The sequence below is a fragment of the Diorhabda sublineata genome, chromosome 10 (assembly GCF_026230105.1).
Source record: "Diorhabda sublineata isolate icDioSubl1.1 chromosome 10, icDioSubl1.1, whole genome shotgun sequence".
Lineage (NCBI taxonomy): Eukaryota > Metazoa > Arthropoda > Insecta > Coleoptera > Chrysomelidae > Diorhabda > Diorhabda sublineata.
This window is the reverse complement of record NC_079483.1, coordinates 10639169-10659914: the sequence shown is the minus strand read 5'-3', so window position 1 is coordinate 10659914 and position 20746 is coordinate 10639169. Positions and strand designations below refer to the sequence as shown.

The 20746-nt window shown below is 32.7% G+C and overlaps 1 protein-coding gene across 1 annotated transcript in view; it reads right to left on the bottom strand.

The window, feature by feature from the left end:
* Positions 1-20746, bottom strand: part of LOC130449456 (BTB/POZ domain-containing protein Tiwaz) — a 74126-nt gene that overhangs the window by 35938 nt on the left and 17442 nt on the right. The window contains exons 3-4 of the mRNA XM_056787276.1: positions 13131-13220; positions 11781-11972 (exon numbers count right to left, since the gene is read on the bottom strand). Of these exons, the coding sequence (XP_056643254.1) occupies positions 11781-11972; positions 13131-13220 (282 nt within the window). The remainder of the gene's footprint in view (positions 1-11780; positions 11973-13130; positions 13221-20746) is intronic.

Below are 20746 nucleotides of genomic sequence, written 5' to 3'. Positions count from 1 at the left end.
TGATGTTCTGCGCCACTGCTATTGTCTTCGTTGTCTATTTCATCTTCAGGCCCAGTACTAGTACTGGTGCTGGGTTGAGCAATATTTGATTGCAGATTGAGATAATAGTAGACATTCTCGGGAACTTTTAGGCATTTAGAAAGATTTCGTAGAAAACCTAGATTCTGGGGTTTGATTTAAATGTCACCTTGATACAGGGGTTTTAATGTTAGTTGGGTACCAAGCTTCTTCCGGTTTTGCAGTTATTTTAATCACTCTTAGTGATTTTATTTTCATAAGCGGCTTTGGATTTGGCATAAAAAATGGCTTTAGAGCTTTAGCCGTATTAATAAAATCTTTTTGCTCTGCTTTCACAATCTTAAAAGGAGTCAGACTGTACTTCTGCAGTGTTCTTCTTTTTTCGTCTTAATTGAACTAAAATCTTGATCGTTGGGCAGCCGGGAATGTCCTCTAATAGGAAAATAATATTTAGTGCTTTTGAAAATTTCAAAAATGTTAACTAATGCGTAAACCTAACCTAACCTAACTATCAAACAATTTTTGTTTTGCCCCAGGTATCCATAACTAACAAACAGTTTTTGTTGCCCATATCTGCCCTGTTAATATAATGCAACAACAAAGAAGTAACATTATTTTGGCCTTTCTTGCCAACAGTTTCATCGTACACGACTATAGCTATTTTTGTAGAGCTACTTCATCTTTTGGCGGCTGTAAATTCTTACTATGGTTCTTTTTGTAGAATCTGACTTTTCTGGTCAAACAGGTGGCCCTTGAATTATGAGTGTCAATTTAAACCGCGAAATCCGACGCCTCAATTCCTCTCCTGGTGATTTACTACTGATTTTTATTTTAACAAGCTGGGCAAAGAACAAGGTCATACACTTCTCAGATTACCTCATTACTATCGCATATTTAACTCTATAAGATTATTATGGGCAAATGTAAAAATGTAATCAGTCTCCAGAACTGATTAAGAGGTTGTAGAGCTCGTAAAGAGAGTTCTAGCGGCAGACCGCCAAGAGCTTTGGAAAAACTGTTTTGAACATATTATCAAGAAGATCAGTATGAGGTATCACCCTTTTTACAACCCTTCATAATTCAATCAAATGATGACTCTAATTCAGACGATTCTAACTACCATTATTATTTATAAAGATACTTTGGAATTGAAATGTTTTTCTTATTTTGTTTTATTTGCAAAGAATCAATTTTCCTTTATGGTTTATGATTTGAAATTTCGTTTTCCAGGATAAAAAAACGAATAGGTTACAAAAAGGCTTCAGTTCACATCTGGTACCCTGTTTAAGCCTAACTCCCTTACAGGCACGAAAATTCTACTCGTCTATTTACGTTTTATAATTTAATATTCAGTTGTAGCAATTTAACAAGGTATAAAAATGATTTTTTTTTCAAGGTTCAAGTAAAAAATAATGAATTTATAAAATGAGGTATCTACGCCTATGGTAGATCAAACAAAATTGTCCGCAAGGGTTTTGATAATCTGCAATTGATATTGGAAGAACTATAGATATAAAGGGCTTAGGGTTCCAGGTAAAACTTTTAAAAAGTCCGTGTGTGTTGTTTTGGTTTCTAATAGATATCTACATGTGTTTAAATTCTATTTCTGACGTTTGTTATGTATTTTTTCATTAGTTTGTTGCCCTAATGATGGTAATATATTTACCGAAACTTTTATTTTCAATAAGTTTAGGAATATTTTATTAAAGATCTACAGCTCTTCCCAACAAAAACGTTCTAATATAACTTATCGAAATATTTATTAAAAGTTTTGTTAAAAATGTTTATTTTAACCATAAAAATTGAAAAAAAAATTCGATTTATTCGTAAAAAGACGATTTGACAGAAATTTCGATTTGAATCAGATGAATATTGTTTCTAACGTATTAACCACGTGATGGAAGACCTCTACTGTTTCTACGTTATTTTTCTTTGACAAGCTATTTTGTCTTAGGAGAATGATGTGATTTTTTAATGAAAAATATCAAAATTTAATTTTTAAATCCATAACTTACTAAGTTTAAGTAAAAATAAGACTCAAGCCTCCATGCAGACGGCGCCATTTATCAAATTTTTTGATCTTTCTGAAAAATAAGCGAATTAAGAAATTATGGAGTTATGTCTTGCAAACTTCTAAATTATGTGGAACTATAGACGTACTACCAATGATTTATTCAAAGATTTGCTGATGAGGCTGAACTACTAGAAATCATGTGGACAATAAGAACTTATACGCGCCACCTAAGGATCTGATCAACAAAGGACTGATCATGTCAGAAGAAAAGTTGCACAAGTAGATTTGTTTCATTACTGTCATTATTTAACTCGGCCCATGCCATTCCATTTTTTGCTTCGGTTAATGTTTCTCGTAAATATGCACAAATATGTTTTTTCTAAGTACTAAAAAATATTATTGCTCTGTGTGGTTATTTAGTTGGTAATACACGGCCAATTCGATTTTGAAAAATCGCTTGTAAAAGTTTCAAATTGTTTAATCCTATTAGTCCTTAAAAATATAATAATATGTAATTAGTCCCTTTGGATGTGGAATAATTATGGTTAATATTGTAACGGTTACAAAACCGCACGCCATCTGATGGCGTGATGAAGAAAAACTTATCTCGGTCTAAGACTTACACTAACCTGGTTAGACTTTTAAATATTAAGGATTTCGAACAAAAATTGGAGAAGCAGACGATTATAGTTCAATGTGTTTAAGAAGTTAGTTCTAACACTAGAATGGATGATGAGAAACATGTTTTTCCTGCCGAATCGACAGCAACAAACAGTACAACCATTCCTAGCAGTGAACAAGGAGTAAGAGATGTCAATCAGTGATTTTTTAAGACAATTTCAATACGTGTTTTCGTCTGAAGAACGTATATGAAAAATCATCAAACAATGAAACAGTCACCAAGATTAGTTCCGTTTACCAGAAGGTTGAATAAATGTTGGATGAAATGTGAATTTAATAACATAACCTAAAATGACTGGAATACAATTACAATTTAATTTAAACCTTGTATTTGAAGCTATACATTTGCTTCAATGTTTCATTAAATAATGTTTAGGATTGAACAACAAATGGAAATAATTTCTAGGAATATTTTCGATACCAAAAGCTTCAAGAAACCGAGGAACCGCAAACTCAAGATCATTATTATTATCTATGATAATTATTTCATAAATTATTAATAATGAATACGACTGATGACGCTGAAACACCTAGAGCAAAAAGTTCTTCGTCATTTCAGGCAATTAGAGTATTAAAAGCCCTCCAACTGTTGAACCGTTTTTTTCCATTCGCATTAATCATTCCTTTAGGGCCGATGTATAAATGTTTGATATATCTGTACTTATTCATTGTTGGTTATTATTAAAGTTATTTTTAAAACAAGGTTGTAATTCGCCGTCGGTGCAGTTTTTATCTCAAAATTATTAACCGCATAAAAAATAATTATATATCTGTTTTTTTTATTTTCTTGTTTCATAATTTATTTGAGAAAATACGTTGATGCATGTAGATACGAGGTTTAGCTATTGAATAACGAAATTGACATCGCTGCAGAAATGCATCAATAACAGACAGCTGTTAAACCTTTTATTACGACGGCGCACTATAAACAAATCAGCATACCCTTAGGCTTCAATGAAGACTCTTCATTCACCAGGAAAACGTAAAGTGTAATGACTTGTTGTGAAATTTCACGTAAAACTGCAATTGAAACTCAAAATTGATTAAAATAAGTGAATGATTGTGAATGTTTTCAAGAGTTCTGGATATAACCTGCATTGAAAATGCGAGTTTCAGTGCCTGTTTGGCCGAACGAAAACAACCAATTTCATACGACGGTTATCAGAAAAGTTTTTAGTAATTATGCAATTTAACGCCCTCACCAACGATCACCTTGAAATTTCTAATTTTAGGTTTTGGATCATGCAGAACTTTTTATAAAGAATAACTTTTTTTCGTGAAATTAATAATAAAAAAACTTCCCATATGTCGCCAACTTACGTGGACACACTGTATGTTGGGCGCGGAAAGTATGTTTTCGCATAGTTTTTCAGCTTTTTCTAATATAAATGACAACAACGTGCGAAGAATTTGCACAAAATATCATATCTTAACGTGACCTAACCTAAACTTAACTTAAATCTAACCTAACCTAACCTAACCTAACCCGTGTTATAAAACTAGTCAAATAATCATTTTCTAGACAACTTTTTAACACATCCCGCGCCCCTACTTACAACTTCCTTTTGCATCAGACATTCGTAAAGTATAAGTAACAAACACACTATTTAATTTTTACATGTTTCAACCTAAAAAAACTATGTGAAGATGACGTTTCCGCGCCCAACATATTTATATTTTTGTTTGGCATGTAAAACTATACAACGTATTATATACAGCATTTTCATTTATATTCAAATTTCTGTTATTTCTGAGTATAAATCTTTATATACTACCGATCAAAACTTTTTGCCCATAATCCATTTATTAAATTTCAAAATAATGCACTTCAAGTGAAGGTCGAAACGATGTCTTTCAAACTAAAAATAAGAGTATCCGTTATGGTTTTACTTTATAAGAGCGCATGTTCATATTTTGTGGAGGAATGCGACAAGTTAAAACTTGCAAGTACCGGTTAATTTGTTTTTTATTTTTGAACAGAGGATTCTTTCTTCGGTGTTTATCATTGTAGTTAATTAAGCACCAGCTAGAAATGTTAGTCGAAAAAACGTACTGTGATTTATACTTTTTGGAACAATACATCTTTTTGTGTCTTCCAGCATGATAACGAACCCGATCATTCCTTGAAGCTGTGTAAAGAGGATTTAAAAGAATTGAAATTGAAGAATATATTGAAAGTAATGATTTGACCGTCACTGTTGTGGCAAGTCAAAAATTAGTGTCCTACGTCCACTTCACATCTTTGGAATATCCTAAAAACGAATGGAACCAAATAGACGACGATTATTTGTCGAAATTGTTAGGGGGAACTTAACCTACCTTAGCCCAACCACGTTTTTTCAGCTACTGATATTTTATGCCCATATTTAGATTTTTTATGACGCAAAAAACCTCGCAAATTCCTTCATCCAGCACCGTCATATTCTTTTTTTGCTTTTTGTAATATCTTCCTTTTGGTAAAAACGCGATTTTCACAAACAAACACAAAGTTGTTTGGTGTCATACAAAATCTAAATTGAGGCACAAAATATTAGAAAATATGTGTTTAAGTTAGGTTAAAAAATGTTAAAAATCATGATCATTTTTTGATTATGGTTCAATTGGAGCTATTAGGAATAACTAGTTTTTTATTATGTAATTTGGGTAGGACAAAAAAGGAGGGAGAGGAGGGTGATAAGATAGATATCATCAATTTCAATAATAATCCATAAATTAATGCTTCTGAATGTTCTTAATTTTAGGTCTCTTCTGTTTCAAAATTCTTCTTCTGTTTTTTTAATAATCTTCTAAAAATTAATAAAATAAAGTAATTTTAAAACAGAAGAGACCTGAAATCAAGGACATTTAGAAGCATTAATATATCAAAAGGTCTAAGAAATTAAGGAAATAATACATATATATTTTTTTATAAAAAAAATGATCAAAAACAATTTTTTGGATATAATCGGTGGGTTCCCGTTTTTGGAAATTCAGATTATTACTATATTCTTACGTTTCCCGGACCTGATGCAAAAAATTTGAAAGTGAGTAGATATCGTGAAAAAAATGCTATAACATAGAAAAAATCTTGTCATACGACCCTCGTTTCTGAGTTTTAGGCCTTTCAAGTGCGAAATCAGCGCTTATATTTAAGTATATTTTCTAAATTATATATTCAATTATATGTTCAATGTTTAACAATCCGTTACTTTTACAGAGACCGTCTGTATAATTTAAAGATAGCAACAATGAATTTTTCAATTGATTCTCCAACAAAAAGGTACTCTTTGTTTGAATCGATAAAATTTATGGTTTAGAAGATATGTAGATTTTTAGATCGTTGTATATGCCAATGAAACCGATCACCATAAAGAGACATTCTGATGGAAATTATGATAAATTGTAATCATTTATTGAGAACAGTAACAGAAGGTTTAAAACACTTACTTCTTAGACAAATTTTTGGTTGATTTTTTCGCTCAAACGTTGTAATAAGTTCGCATAATACTTGCCGTTGATACTTACATAATACTTACTTTTTCAAGATAGTCAATTAAAATTATCCCACGCGATTCCCAAAAAACCTACGCCATGAACTTCCCAGCAGATGGATTTGTCTTGACTTTCTTTGGAATCGATTCTGCTTTTTAAGTTCATTGCTTTGATTATTCTTTTGTTTCGGGTATGAAGCGATTGAGATACGTTTCATCCAAGGTTATGAAAGGGCGCAAAAATTTAGCTTCATTTCTGTCAAACACTCGATGGAAACATAGTCACGAACGACGCTGTTTTTGTTCCATCTTGCGCACAGTTTTTTCATGTCCAAATTTTTACTTAATGTGCAATATACAGTACTTTTTGAAATGCCTCTATGTCTGTTAGCTCGAGTACTTTCAGTCGACGATCATCCAGTACCACTTTGGTCGTACACTGCTCATCTTCGCAGGTCGTACGGCCTCGTTTAAACTCTGCTACCCATTTTTTTACTGTTGATATCGAAGAAGTGAAAGGACAGACTCGATGATTTAGAATTGTGAATCTTCTATAGACCACTAAAAATTTCATGGATTCATATACCTAACGATGAAGTGAAGTATGGGAAAGGAAAGAGAGTTAGTTACAACAATAAAGAGAAGATAAATCGCTTATGTGGGCCACATATAGCGTAACATATGATATACTGAAATTAATAATAGAACGAAAAATCGAAAGGAAAACGTGGACCTGGTCGCAGACAACATTCATAGTTAAAAAAAAATGAGCGATAGGGCTGGTATGAACACATCATCTTCAATTTGCAAACTCAGGACCGAAATATATAAGCCAAAATTGTCGCGAACCTTCATTAAATGGAGATGGCAACTGAAGAAGAAGAATCGAAAGAGTAGAACCTAGTTCAGATGTTACAGTGGTTGAGCTAAGGTCTGCCAAAAAATAGTAAACAACGTGGCGTCTTCAAACTTAAAATATATGTTGTATAGATTGTGTACTTTCTATACAGTGGTATTTTTCGAGTAACTACTGACATTTTTAAGTTCGGCCAGATACTTCTGGGATTTCTGCCAATAACTAGTGCATTTATCTGAATTTAATACCCGATTGTGATCTCTTTCTAAAGATATGCTTTCGCCATGTTAATATCTATCTAGGTGCAAACTTAGAACATTGTTTAGTGTTACTGGGTGGCGTATGTTTGCATAAAGTATCTTAGTTGACTTAATTACGTCAGCTTTGATTTCCACTAGTTCGTCCAGTTTTGAATCATATTTTAGTTTTCTTTTGAATCCTTCTTTGATATGGTTTGAGGATTTGAATGTCTTGCAATATTTACCGTGTCATCAGTAAACGTTGTTTTCTGGTAGTTGTCAGATCATAAATATAAATTAGATAAAGTATAAATCCAAACTTCCTTGTGGTACCCCTGAGTTAACTGGGTTTAATCACGTATGTTTATTTTGACAGTTTGAAAAATGAATAAAACAAAACAAAATGACCTGCTGAAACAAAGCGCTGTTGGGCTGTAGTGACTAGGAAGAACGGTAGATAAAGCTACATCTGTGTTGTTTCCAGTAGTAGGCCATTTAACTGATTATAGAGTTCTCTAGATTACAGAATAATCATAAAAAACCTGACAAATCTGATTGCGATAGGGTACCTAAGAATTGAATGCTCTCAAAAGAAACGCTTTTCAAAAAATTGCTTGGTTAGGGTACAGTAGACGTTTTCTTCATATTCAATTATGAATCATACGTATATGAAGTAGAGGGCTGGATTCGTCCGGACTTTCTTCCGATTGCCTTTATGAGACTGTAGCAGCGATAAGATCGGCTATCAAATTAATAGATTTAGTAAATCGTATTCCCAAATAAGCCTCTCGAAGGGTCTTGAAGCGTTCCCTCCCAAAGCATCAGGTGGAATTGCGTAGTAGAAGTCTTAAGCTTTGGTTGCTGAGGTAGTTAAAATAATAGATTGAATATCGAGGTACTTGGGTAATAAATTTATAAATTATGTATAAAATATAAGCTGCTGTGCAGCCTTGAAGAAAGTCAGTCGGGAGGATATTACAGAAGCTTCCTAACAAGCTCAGCGTGACATACCTGGTCGAAAGCTTTCTGAAAATTCATGAATATGGAGACAAAGCCTTACTCTCCGTTCATTGATCGGGTTATAATAGAAAAAACAAAAATATTTTTGGTAATATGATGAATTGTCTACATAAAACAAAGCCGCGCCCATGTTACATACAAATACGATGAAATTTGCTAAAAATGTAATAGTTTTGAATATTTGGGAAAACATCTAAGTAGAAAACATTCCATTGATTAATTAGCTTTCTATTTAAATAATAATTATTCATCAAACCGCAGTACCATCAAAGTACTAATGATGTATGAATTCTTCAGTTGATTGAATTTTCCATATGGTACAATCCGTTTTACTGTTTTTATGCATGAAATACATGAGCGTAATTGAAAAAATAATACTTGGCGTCTGCCATATGTTGACTCTTTATCAATGTTTGTTTTTTATGTCGTTGGTATGAGTAGCAAATAGATTCCGAGAACAAAATAAATCAATTAAAAATAGCGGTTGTCAAAGTGTAAGCAACAGAAAACAATTAATAACACTGGCCGACAAGATTTTCATAATACAGACGAGACCCGTCCAATGATAGAAAAAATATTTATTAAGCGCTAGCACGTACCACTTTTCAATAGCTTAATTACCACTGTATTACATTAGCAGGTAGGTCATTTTATAAAGGGGCCGTAAATATCGGTAAATTTTATGGCCGAAAAAATACCTGAAGTGTATTATTTAGAAAAATAACATTAATAATTAGTATTCTATTGAGTTTCATAGTAAATGGTTCTCTGTTTATAGTGCAAAAAGTGATTATAAAGATGAAAATGTCGAGTCAAACGCTCCGCAGCGGCAAAATTTCTCCTGACAAATTTTGCTATATTTATGGTGAAATCACAAGCAAGGCCATTTTCCGAAAATATGAAAAAAGCCTATTTCAAATATTTTGGTACTTTAATTGGAGACCAAGACAAGCAGTGGGCCCCCCACGCGTGCTGTGTTAGTTGTAGCGTGTCTTTGGTACTGTGGATGAATGGGAAGCAAAAAAGCATGGCATTTGCAATTCCAATGGTATGGCGGGAACCTACTAAGCATTGTGCCCGCGAAATACTGTTTTAGAAGATACTGGAGACAACGTATCATCAGGAATCTCCGAAGAACAATGCACCGACCCTAATTTTACTCCTAGTATCAGTTCCGGCGAGCCACATTTGATTGTTCAAAGTGAGTTGAATAATTTAGGAAAAGAGCTCCAGTGAGGGTTTACGAAACATTACTGTTTTCGTTGTATATGTGACAGTCGAACAGTAGATTAACACTATGTAAAGAAAATTGGCAAGCAAGAAGTGAGTTTATATCCCTTGTAGATCCCAAAAATTTCTTCCCTCCTTCATATTAAACTTGGATCGATGAAAAACTTTGTAAAGGCTATGGATAAAGGGGGTGATACCTTAGAGAAGTCTTTCCTGTGAGTGATGCCAAATTAAAGGAAGGTATTTTTATTGGACCATTTTGCAAAAAAGCTCACCAGACAGGAATTTAGATTATGGAAGGCATTTGTTAGTGTAGTGAGGGGATTTGTGGACAATATGGATCCAAACTACCAACAGTTAGTTGATGAACTTCTAGTTGCCTGCAAATCTCTTGGTGGTCAATGTTATTGAAAATTCATTTCCTCCATTCCCATCTGAAATTTTTTCCTGAAAATTTGGAAGCTGTCAGTGATGAGCAGGGTGAAAGTTTCCAACAAGATATTAAAACAATGGAAATTCGGTATCAAAGACGAAGGCATTCGGCCATGATGGGTGATTACTGTTGGTTTTTAAAAAGTGAAAGTGCAACCCCTCATAGAAGGAAAAAGTAAATCTAATTGATATTTAAAGTGATTTTTTTTTTCAATTTTTGGTTTTAATAGATGTGAGGCATGTTTATTAGATGTAAACTATAAATATTGTCAATATTTACGATTTAAAAAACGCGAAATTATTTTTTTAATAAATATTAAATATTTTACCAATGAATATGGTTCTATAAATGTAACACAAAACCTTACGTGTTTCAATTATTTTTTCATATTTTCGTATTTCTATATATATTCTTGTGTTACTTCAAAAATTTTTTTTGTCGTCTAGTGTAATAGACTATAATATTAATCTTATAGCGACAATTGGGATAAATACAGGACTTTTTAAATATATTTTATTCAATTAATTGGTTTGTCTATCTGTTTAGATGAACTTGTCCAATCAAATGTTCACAACCTTCTTCTTCTTCTTCGTGGTGATGGGCTCAAATTTTCACTTGTAATTACGCATAATTTCTCGCTTTTGCTGATAACAGAATTTAAGAACAAAATTGGTGAAATATTTAATGATATTGTGTGATTTAATTAACTTAATTTTCATACGTGAAGGGATTTTCTAATTTCCATTCTATAATCTACTAGGACTTCAATTTTCTCTATCAGTTTTCTTCACTTCCTTTGGCACTTCTTGCTATTGCTCTCGACTCCTTCATTCAAGCCTCATCTGTATCCTTTGTTGTTCTCTTCTCTTTTTCCCACCTCCTCCTCCCTCCAGTAATATTGTCACAAACTTTTGTTTGTGGCATTCTTGCATTCGATCCTATCTTATTCTTTGTTCTTCATTTGCTTTTTCTATATCATCATTTCTTCTCTAGTTGAACGTGTTTTCCAGATACTTTTTACCATTTTGACAGCCATACATTTTTCCCATCATTCCAGTTTATTCTCATTTTTCTTCATCATTATCAAAAATTCTGATGCATATAGAACTGCTCCTATCATATTGACTGCCCTTGAGAGCTTTCAAGCTCTCGGTATTCTTTATTTTGATCCCTTTCAGTTACCTTTCAAAAACTACTGTTACTTCTAGATGATACAATTGATTAACTTTCTACTATCACTTGGGACTAATGTATTTCCACCATATTCTAAGATTGCCTCGTGGATATCAATTTCTCCAACACTTGTAAAAGTTTTTAAGTTCACTTATAATTGTGTATACTTCATCTTCTGTTGAAGTTTCTTCCCAATCATCGTTTATTTCTTTGCTTTCCTTGTATATCTTCTTCGTCGCCATTTAATAGTTGTTGAAAATTCTCTGCCATTCTGTCTGTCATTTTCTTCTTCTCTACATTAATACGTTCTTATCGTCATATAATGTGGTCTTAATTTGCTTATTTCTCGTACATTCTATGGTATTTTTAATTGAATTAGTTTGATTTTATGAATTAAATAACAATTTTTTGAGAATTAAAATATTTATATGAGTTTATACATTTATGCATATTGTTGCATTAACGCATGCTCCCTTTGAATCGTTTAGTATAATACGTAATATCCGCTCATACGTTTACCGAAACTTCATTTTGATATCCACATTAACGATTACATTTAGAATTTCTTTATCGTAATAGAAATGATATCAGCTTCCTTATAACTAGTTATTAATACGTATACTCAACAGAAAACTAAATTACTCACTTTGTTAACGTTTCCAAGGATGATGTGTATATAGTCCCCCCAACGTCTATATGTACAGGGGCGGTATATCTAGAAGCAGCAGCTACGCATGGTATTCCGGTCATTTTATTATAATTAACTGCAGGGGGCGTTGGCGATGAAGAATTCGACATTGTAGGTGACGTAGCGGGTGACGTACTAGGAGACATTAACCTAAAAATGTTGAAAAGATATATAAACAAAACGAAAGTTATAATATTATGATAGAAATAAATAAATATTAGCAAAAAACTAACATGAAGGCAATTGACTAGTAATATTTAAATGATAGAATAGAAAGACCTCAGTTAGATTTGCCATTTTTGGAATGTTAGTGATAAGATTGGTTGGAATTCGGATAATCCTGATTTGGGATATTCTCAGAAGGATTCGGTTTGGTATGTTGTTAATTGTTTCACATTTGTCTTCCTGTGAATTGCGTGGTATCCTTTGGTTGACTAAGAAGTGGCTGGCTGTAAGAAAAATATAAAAAAAAGGAGAATCCCAAATGCATTAATCACCATAGTGAAGATTTGAAGATTTCACTCGGTTGTAAGCGAATAGCGGAATGAAAACAAATAATTAGAAAAATGAAGAGAGATTAAAGTGAAAAAGCAAAGAGAAAGACCATGTGAATAATAGATTAAACTTGAAAAGGGCAGAAAATCCTAGCAAGATGTCTTAAAAGGTATAAAAATGAATCAAGACTGCCGAGAATTGATCAAATTGACAGGTGACCCAACCTATCCCAACCTTGTCCCTATCCTTACCTCATATTATTTTGTTTTAGAGTCAAAGTTGGTAACCATTTTTATATTAATTTGTCATTACGTTAAGTTGGCAGGTGGTAAGCACTCTTAGATATGTTCAAGTGACAGTGATAGTATGACACAAAAATTATGACAGGCAAATTTGTAATTTTAAGAATTTTTAAGTTTTGAGCAACAATCCGACAATTGTTCAGCAATACTTTTGTTAATCAAAGTAAGTATCATTTCTTCATCATTTCTCAACAAAGAACCCAAACCCACTGAAAATAACAACAAAGACCGTCCTTAACGTCCGCGGTTCCATATGTCCTTTAGACACTGGAAGTTCCATTAACTCACTTACCCTTATGTTTGTTGACTCTGGCGACAATAAATATAATTAATTATAACTTTTTGATACAATAGGATTGGTATTTAAGACAGCATAAACACGCATAGAGTGTTCTATATAGTCTTGACATCCAACAATAACAGTAGTCAGATTATAGAAACCACTTTATTTATTTATATTTTATGTTAATAAACAGTTATTCAAAGTTATGAATAAAGTTATTCAACTCACCTCATTTTTATTTGTGCACTAGGAAACATATTTCTATTTGTCAAATCTTTGGGCTCTTTATCTAAGTCATTCCTAAGCTCAGTCTTTTTCCTAGAACAAAAAAAAACTATAAGAATTGAGCATATACTGTTTATGCATAATAAAAATTGATTACAAAGACACATTCACATGGCAGTGCCACGATCTAGTACAGCAAAAATAAGCGACGAGATACACTGACTGCATAAATAATTTTGTAATCTCTTAGGAGACAATCGCGCTAATACATAGAGCAACCTCTTGCTGTTCGAATATATCTAGAAATTTTTACTATAAATTTCGAATTTTATATTAGTTTGACAACGGAAAGGCTAATTTACTAATACGATTTGTACACGATTTGGACGTTGTTTGGATAATTTTAAAATATATTAATTCGTTTTAAGTACTTCAAAGTCATTATTTATTAATAGTATTCCTGTACCAAAAATCTCTTACTAGTAATCTCAATGGACTTGAAAATAGTATATGTGAAATACGTCCCCTCTAAACTAAATTTAAATTATTTTGAACAATTTCCATATATACAGCCTATGCTTAACTATATATAAAAGTCGGGATTAAGTAATTCACTAATAGATATCGGTTCTGCAATATTCACATCTAGTTAAGGTTAAGTGACACCCAAATCTGTACGGCTTTCATTTAATTAATGTCTAGTTTGGAAATATTGAAGCTCAGAAATCCTCAAGTTGGAAACCCATAGAGAGTGAGCTTTGAAAAAACGTCGATTGAGGTCGAGGGACTGTGATTGATGTCTTGTGATGTTTATTGACGTCGATTAAGGTCGGATCACACCAATTCATGTATATTCAGTTGAATTGGCGTCTACTTTTGTCAGATATTGTCGATTAACAATCTATTGAAACCGATTGACGTCGATTGAGGTCGACGAACTGTGATCGATATCTTCTGATGCCTATTGACTTCGATTGTATGTAGTATATGCTTTCTTTCCAATTTCTTCTCTGTCCAATTTGTCCTACAACTCATCAGGCTGAAGACTGTGAAGACCAAATCATTACTTTTAGTACATTCTCTCTTTCCATTTATTTCAAATATTCCTTGCACAGCTTCTAGGATTCTTTGAGAAATTTAATGAATGTATTATAATATGATTATTAAATATCAGACAACTTATTGAAAAGGCCAGAGAGTTTAATATTCCACTGTATCTCTGTTTTGTAGATTATCAAAAAGCGTTTGATAAAGTTGACTATACCATAATGGAGGGAATGGGAACGTCAAAATACCTGGTTCAACTAGTTCACAACCTCTATCAAAAAAACAACGCGAAAATCAGAATCGACGAGGTTTATTCAGGGACCTTCAGAAAGGTCGCAAAAGTTAGACAGGTTATGTTGCATTCTTTCACCTTCAACTTATTCATCGCATGTATCTGCGGTAGCTGGGACATAAATCTAGAAGATCATGAACAATGGAACAATTAATCATAAAAGGGAAAGTAAAAAGTAAACGGCCAAGAGGTAGATCAACTAGATGGGTAGACCAAACAAAACCTTAATAAAAACGAGACCGCATCATGCCGAAAAAATTGCACAGGATAGGCAAGCATAGAAACAAATGCTGAATCAAATTTGGATGATGTCACTTTATCTTTTGGAGGATAATGGAAAGAGGAGGAGGAGGAGGATTATGGGGTTGGTAAAAACTTTTCACGGGTAGTGTACTTTAAACTATTGTTTATATCATTGGTCCGCTGGTACTGCAACATCATCTTTATTGTATAGTGTATTTAGAAGACTCTTTTGTTTTATAAATAGTATTTTCTTTGCATCTTTCCTCCATATTTTATGGTAGAAAGTATAAAACCAACCAATTTTCAAGTCTACCTACTTTCATATATATTTCGGAGCATTAACCTAATGTTTCAATTATCAAATCAACAAACAACATTCCTGATAAGATAACAACAAATAACAGTTTATTTAAATGTAAAAATAAATCTTTCCGATAAGTGAAACGAAAAATTCGTGACTCTCTACTAAAAATTATTAACTGATTTTAATGGCAGATCACCCACGCGCACGTTCCAAAAACCACAACCAATAAATGTTCCTCGGCGATAATTGCAACTCTCATAAAGATTTAAAATTTCTCTCAAGATATCTTAAGTACCACATAAAGCTTCGACGTTTCAATAGTAAATCAAACGTCCTTACTGTTATCTAAAAAAGTTGCTTTTTATTTTAAGTTGTTTTTGCATTGGCGTAGCTTAATGTACAGTAACAAAAATGGAGAAAGTAAGTTCTGAAAAAAAAAAAAAATTTCAAGATACTAAAGCAAATAACGATTTATGATGCTTTTATTTACGTTTTGTATTTTTTGCAGCATTTTGAAAGTTCTCGTTGTCCTTTCAACAGCTTTAAGTTATTTTGCAATAATATAAACTCAAATTCCAGTCATATAACAAGAAAAACTTGAGTAATTAAAATAATCTTTGCCTCTGTTCATTTTTATGGTTGTTATTAATCAATGGCCCATGTAGATCTTTTGTGTTTGGCGAAATCTGTCATTTTTGAAACTTTTATATCAACTTTTTTGGTTTGATATGGATATATATTAGGTAGTAAATCCCCAAGAAGTTTCATGAAAAAGTATGAGAGATAAGGCCGTTCTCGAATCAATAAACAAATTGATACAGACACTGCAAAATGTATTTTAACCTTCTTTGTTGTTTTTTCAGAGACGGTAAACCTTTTATAGAGGTTTTTTCACCACATTTGGAGTCTAAAATATCTGTCGGTTTAACCTTGACGTAGAATTCGACTAGTTTGCCAGTTAAAAAGATATATTCAGTTACTTCACGCATGTTGAGAAGTCCCTCATGTTTCATTAGTGTTCGATAAACAATTCTAAAATCCTTCTCACTAATTAATACAATTGTCTAGGTTTCACCAAATCAAAAACTCAAAATGTAATAAATTCAGATTGAAATATCCAATACTAAATTGTAGATTGTTTTGGGGAATCGTTTTGGTATTACATCCACTCTTCAAGGTATTTGAGCCTTGTAATGAAATTTGTAGAGTAGAATCTGTAGTTATCATCTCCTGCCATGCTTATCATCTTAAGTGACCTGTCAGAAGACCAACCACCAGTTTGATGTCATTTCTAGTCATCACTAGGAGTTATTCTCTTAGCTGATATGGTTATGAATTGGATTGTCTTAGGCCTCGGAGTGTATCATCAGTGAGACTCTATCTAATTCTTCAGCGATCTCTTCAGTTTATTATCGATGTGGCATCTCATGAGGCCACAGTAAGGCTCTGGTCCTAAGTATTAAGTCATTGCACGTTTTTTGACAAAGTCGTCTGCTTCCTCATTGCCTGGTATACCCTGGTGGCCTATTCAGCACATTGGGGTTACTTTGATTTTGTTAGATAGTACTTTTAGAATTTGTTTATACTCCCACAGTAGTTTGGATGTACAATCAATACCTTCAGTACCTTCAAGGCAGCTTGGCTATCTAAGAGAATATTTCTAACCAACACTCCTAAGCACATTGGTTTACTGCTAGCAAATCTACCTAAAAAATGATGAATGATGCTCCTAGATGTATGGAGAGCTTGCATTTTGGCCCACAAATGCCCAATTCAGAATACCATCTTGAGCTATAGTCCCCACATCTTGCCAATTAGCATACGACAAGTCTATATAGTTGTAGTATCTTTCGAAATTATTTTGTCTAAGTGATTGTTCTAACTTATTCAGTATTAAAGAGTGAGGTTATTTTCTTACATACAGTACTGTGGTTGAATCGAATTATACCGCAATTTTGAAGATGAAATCATCAAGGGTTACCCAAAAAAATTGAGATACACTAAAATTGACATTATTATTATTAATCTACCAAAATCGTCTCCAAGAAATAATTTAAGGGAATGAGCTAGATGTTAAAGTCCATGTTCAATCACACTCGTTCAAATTAATCTGACGTAATAGTGAAAATATACTTAACACGCTAAATAATGACAATGACAAACTTAATAAGGTTCTTAGGTTCTTAGACCATGCCGGTAATGGACTATTATTCTTTTAAAATAATTAATATCGGTTTCAATACTTTGAAAAGACGTATTAATAGCAACAAAGATAATATAGAATCGTGCGTACTCGTGCAAGATCCTTTTGAGGTTAGTTCTGTTGCATACGAGTTGCGTCCCGCGGTCAAATTTGTAAGGATCGTAAGTGGATCTCGAAGAACTTCCCATGATTATCGATATCTAAATATTGAATTCTGGTTAACCATTTTCTTACCTGGAGCTTAGGTAAAACACATATTACCAACTTATTAATCATAATAACCCCTCTCAGGTTGGGATAACTACTGTTACGGGCATGTACGCTATATGGATCTTAGAGCCGGTCCTGTCCGATTGTAGTGGAATTCTAAAATTCGATAAAGCCGGTACATTGGAAATATCCGGAATCCGTTTGATGTTTTTTTTATATAAGTTTTTATTATAGCGGGCAATTTATTTACATTGTTTCTTTTGAATAATTTTGAGGTAGGTATATTTTCTTATTTGTTTAGTTTCTTTATTTTTTGAACTTTTGAGAATTTCTTTTGGGATATATAAGGAGTTTGTGTAGCGCAGTTTTGTTAGTTGGTTTATTTTTTTTTATAATTATGCAGAGTTTAAATAAATTAATAACGTGAGAAAAACTGTTTATTAATTCAGCACACGAATAGAAATCGTATAAATAAATATTATTGGTTGAAATATTATGACGAGACATGTTTTTGCAAATTTCATTCCCGACATTTTAGTATTCGATATACCTTTGAAATGTTTTAATAATATTGTAACAATGCAGTCAAAGTCCGTTATTCTAAATGTGTCCGAAATGTTAAGTCAAAAAGGAAAAGTCTTGTATATTGTAGACGATTTTGAATTTAGATTTCAAAAAATTCTAAATGTTAGAGCACATTCATACCTTTGACAGGTCTGGTTGACCGCGGAACGCAACTAGAGTGCAGCGGTAAGCTCTTTTAGAACTCGACACACGATAAATATTTTTCATCATTTCCATTTAGTAAACTATAAACTGTCCAAATGCATCAATTAATTTTTTGACTTATTTTTATAATTTAATAAAATATCACTCCTGGGGAGTGATTATTTAGAAGTGGAAAAATATAAAATAGGAATTTAAGGATACGAAAACAAAATTCGGAAATTTCATTGTTTGAAAGATAGAAAAAAGCTCAACCATTTTTGCTTTTCCTAAAACCCCAGCTTTTTTCTAGTATTTTGAAACATTTGCTAGTCAAAATATGAGTGCAAAATATTCACAAATTCATAACTATACTCATGGAAAGAGCTGAGCTTGAGCTTAATGTAGAATTATTATTAACACTTTCTGCTAGTGAGTCTGCTGTGTTATCAATTAATATAAAATTAAGGATAAATCTATTTTGATAAATCACGCTCTCTATACTGATAAGCTGAATATTATTGTGCCTATAAAAATAATAGAGACCATCAAAAATATTTCAATATTATGTTCAGACATTTAATTGTTTGGATAGCGAGGTTTTAATATGGAAAATTATGAATATAAAATCCTTGAAGGTAATTTACGTGAAATTTGTTTTTTTAGTTGCCGTTGATTATTATTTTCTGCGGATTTGTTCGCTTGGTCAATATTTATCAATTACGGTAATGTTAAAATATTCTGTGAAGAATGTTTTAAGACTAATATGTATATGTATATAAAGATTTGGGGTCTCGGATGCACTGCGACCTAAAAGATCTAATGTGTACTCCTTTTAGAAAGTCTAGAATGTGGGATAGAATATGAGATCTTCGTCTTCTATAGGTTGTCCTAATAAATGGTTTTGCTCATATCTACCTTCTTTTCCAGTACTTTTGCCATTGTTCTGCAGCTGATACCACAGAAGGGTTGGGGTCCCATGAAGGGCTTATCTGCCCCCGCTTCCTTCGATAGCTCCTCTTTAGATTGAACTGAACACATTTTGCAATTGTACAGATTTCTTCTTAAAAAATGCTTCGTGAACTGCTTAAGTTTCCAGAGTGTTTGGTTTCAGTCCCGTACATGCCTATTCCAGTTCCATCTGCTGTTTTTGATTCGTCCGTATTCCATTTCTCTTATGGTGCTTTGCTTTTACAGTTTATTATTGAGGTTAAGTTTTTATCGAAGTTAAATTTTTCGATGCAACGTCCCGAGGGATGTCCCAGGGTTGGTCATTATTTAGGAACGGGTTTTCTTTGATGATTCTAAGTGATGTTTCCTCTGCCACGCTTACCAGTACTATGCGGCGAGGTGGGAGATTTATATTCACTTCTAGCGCATCTGTTGGGCAAAATGTTATTGCCGCAGTTGCACATAAGTTAGTCAGTCTTGGTACTTTTAAGAGATTGTTCCTCGTGGTATTCAGACCGGTTCTAGTAAAGATCTGGTTCATATTATTCAAAATCACATAATGTCGTTGATGTTATTCATAGGAAATATATTTATTTCAATACATGACGAGGGTTGTTATGTATTATGCAAATGTACTTCTGCTCTAGAACAGCACCTTTTGGATCTCCAAGGAAGATTAGTTTGGCATTATATATCTGCCCTAAAGAGCCTACAAAACGTAGAGCATATTTTCTCGGAATGGAAGAAAATTATTCAATTGATCATTCAAAGCTTAATAACAAGCTAAGCCCTACTAATAAAACGGGATGTGAGAGTTCGATGAGGACATATTTATGATGAATTTAGAAAACAACTGTACCTATATTGCCAACAGATTTTTTTTCACATTCAGATTTATGTCAAAGTATTCCGAACAGAAGTTGAAAACATTTTTATGTAGAAGTTTCCATTACAAAATCATTCTTAAGTCAAACCTCCCTCGTAAACCACAAAACTTAGATTTCAAAGTCATTGTTTCTTCTTCTTTTTTCTTATTTGCACTCTACGTCTATGGTTCCGATTCCAAAAACAGATTTCTTCGTGACCATCAGATAAACAGAAATGACGCCATTTTCGTTGGGCGCGCTTGTCACATTTAAACTATTACAATAATGGGTCTCCTTTTAGAAAAACATCTTGGACGATTATATGAAGAAACTTCACATTATATTCCCGTCTTACATAGTGGTAGTTTGTTATTCTTTATATGGAGTTATTGGTTTGGAGAACTATAGCGAAATAACATGAATTTACTTTTATTTTTTTGCTTGTTAACTTTTATTCATCGCTATATGGTCATTGTACGTGTTGAAGCAAAAAGTAAAAATAAGAAATTGAATGTTTTGTTAGAGTTATTATAGTAATGTGTAACGAAAATTGCGCATTTCATTCAATTATATACTATTTTCAATAGACATTCAAGTTATCACACTTCTTTACGGGAATTTCTTTTTTTTCCTCGTTGAGATGTGACAGAAATAAACAAATAATTTTAGATTACTTCTTCGAATATTAACAAAGCGTTCCAAACATCATTGTTTTTGACCAGAGGCGTTATTTATTTTCTCTGATGAAGGCCGTAACAATAAAAAAACTATAGATAGACAAAACACAGTGATATTAAT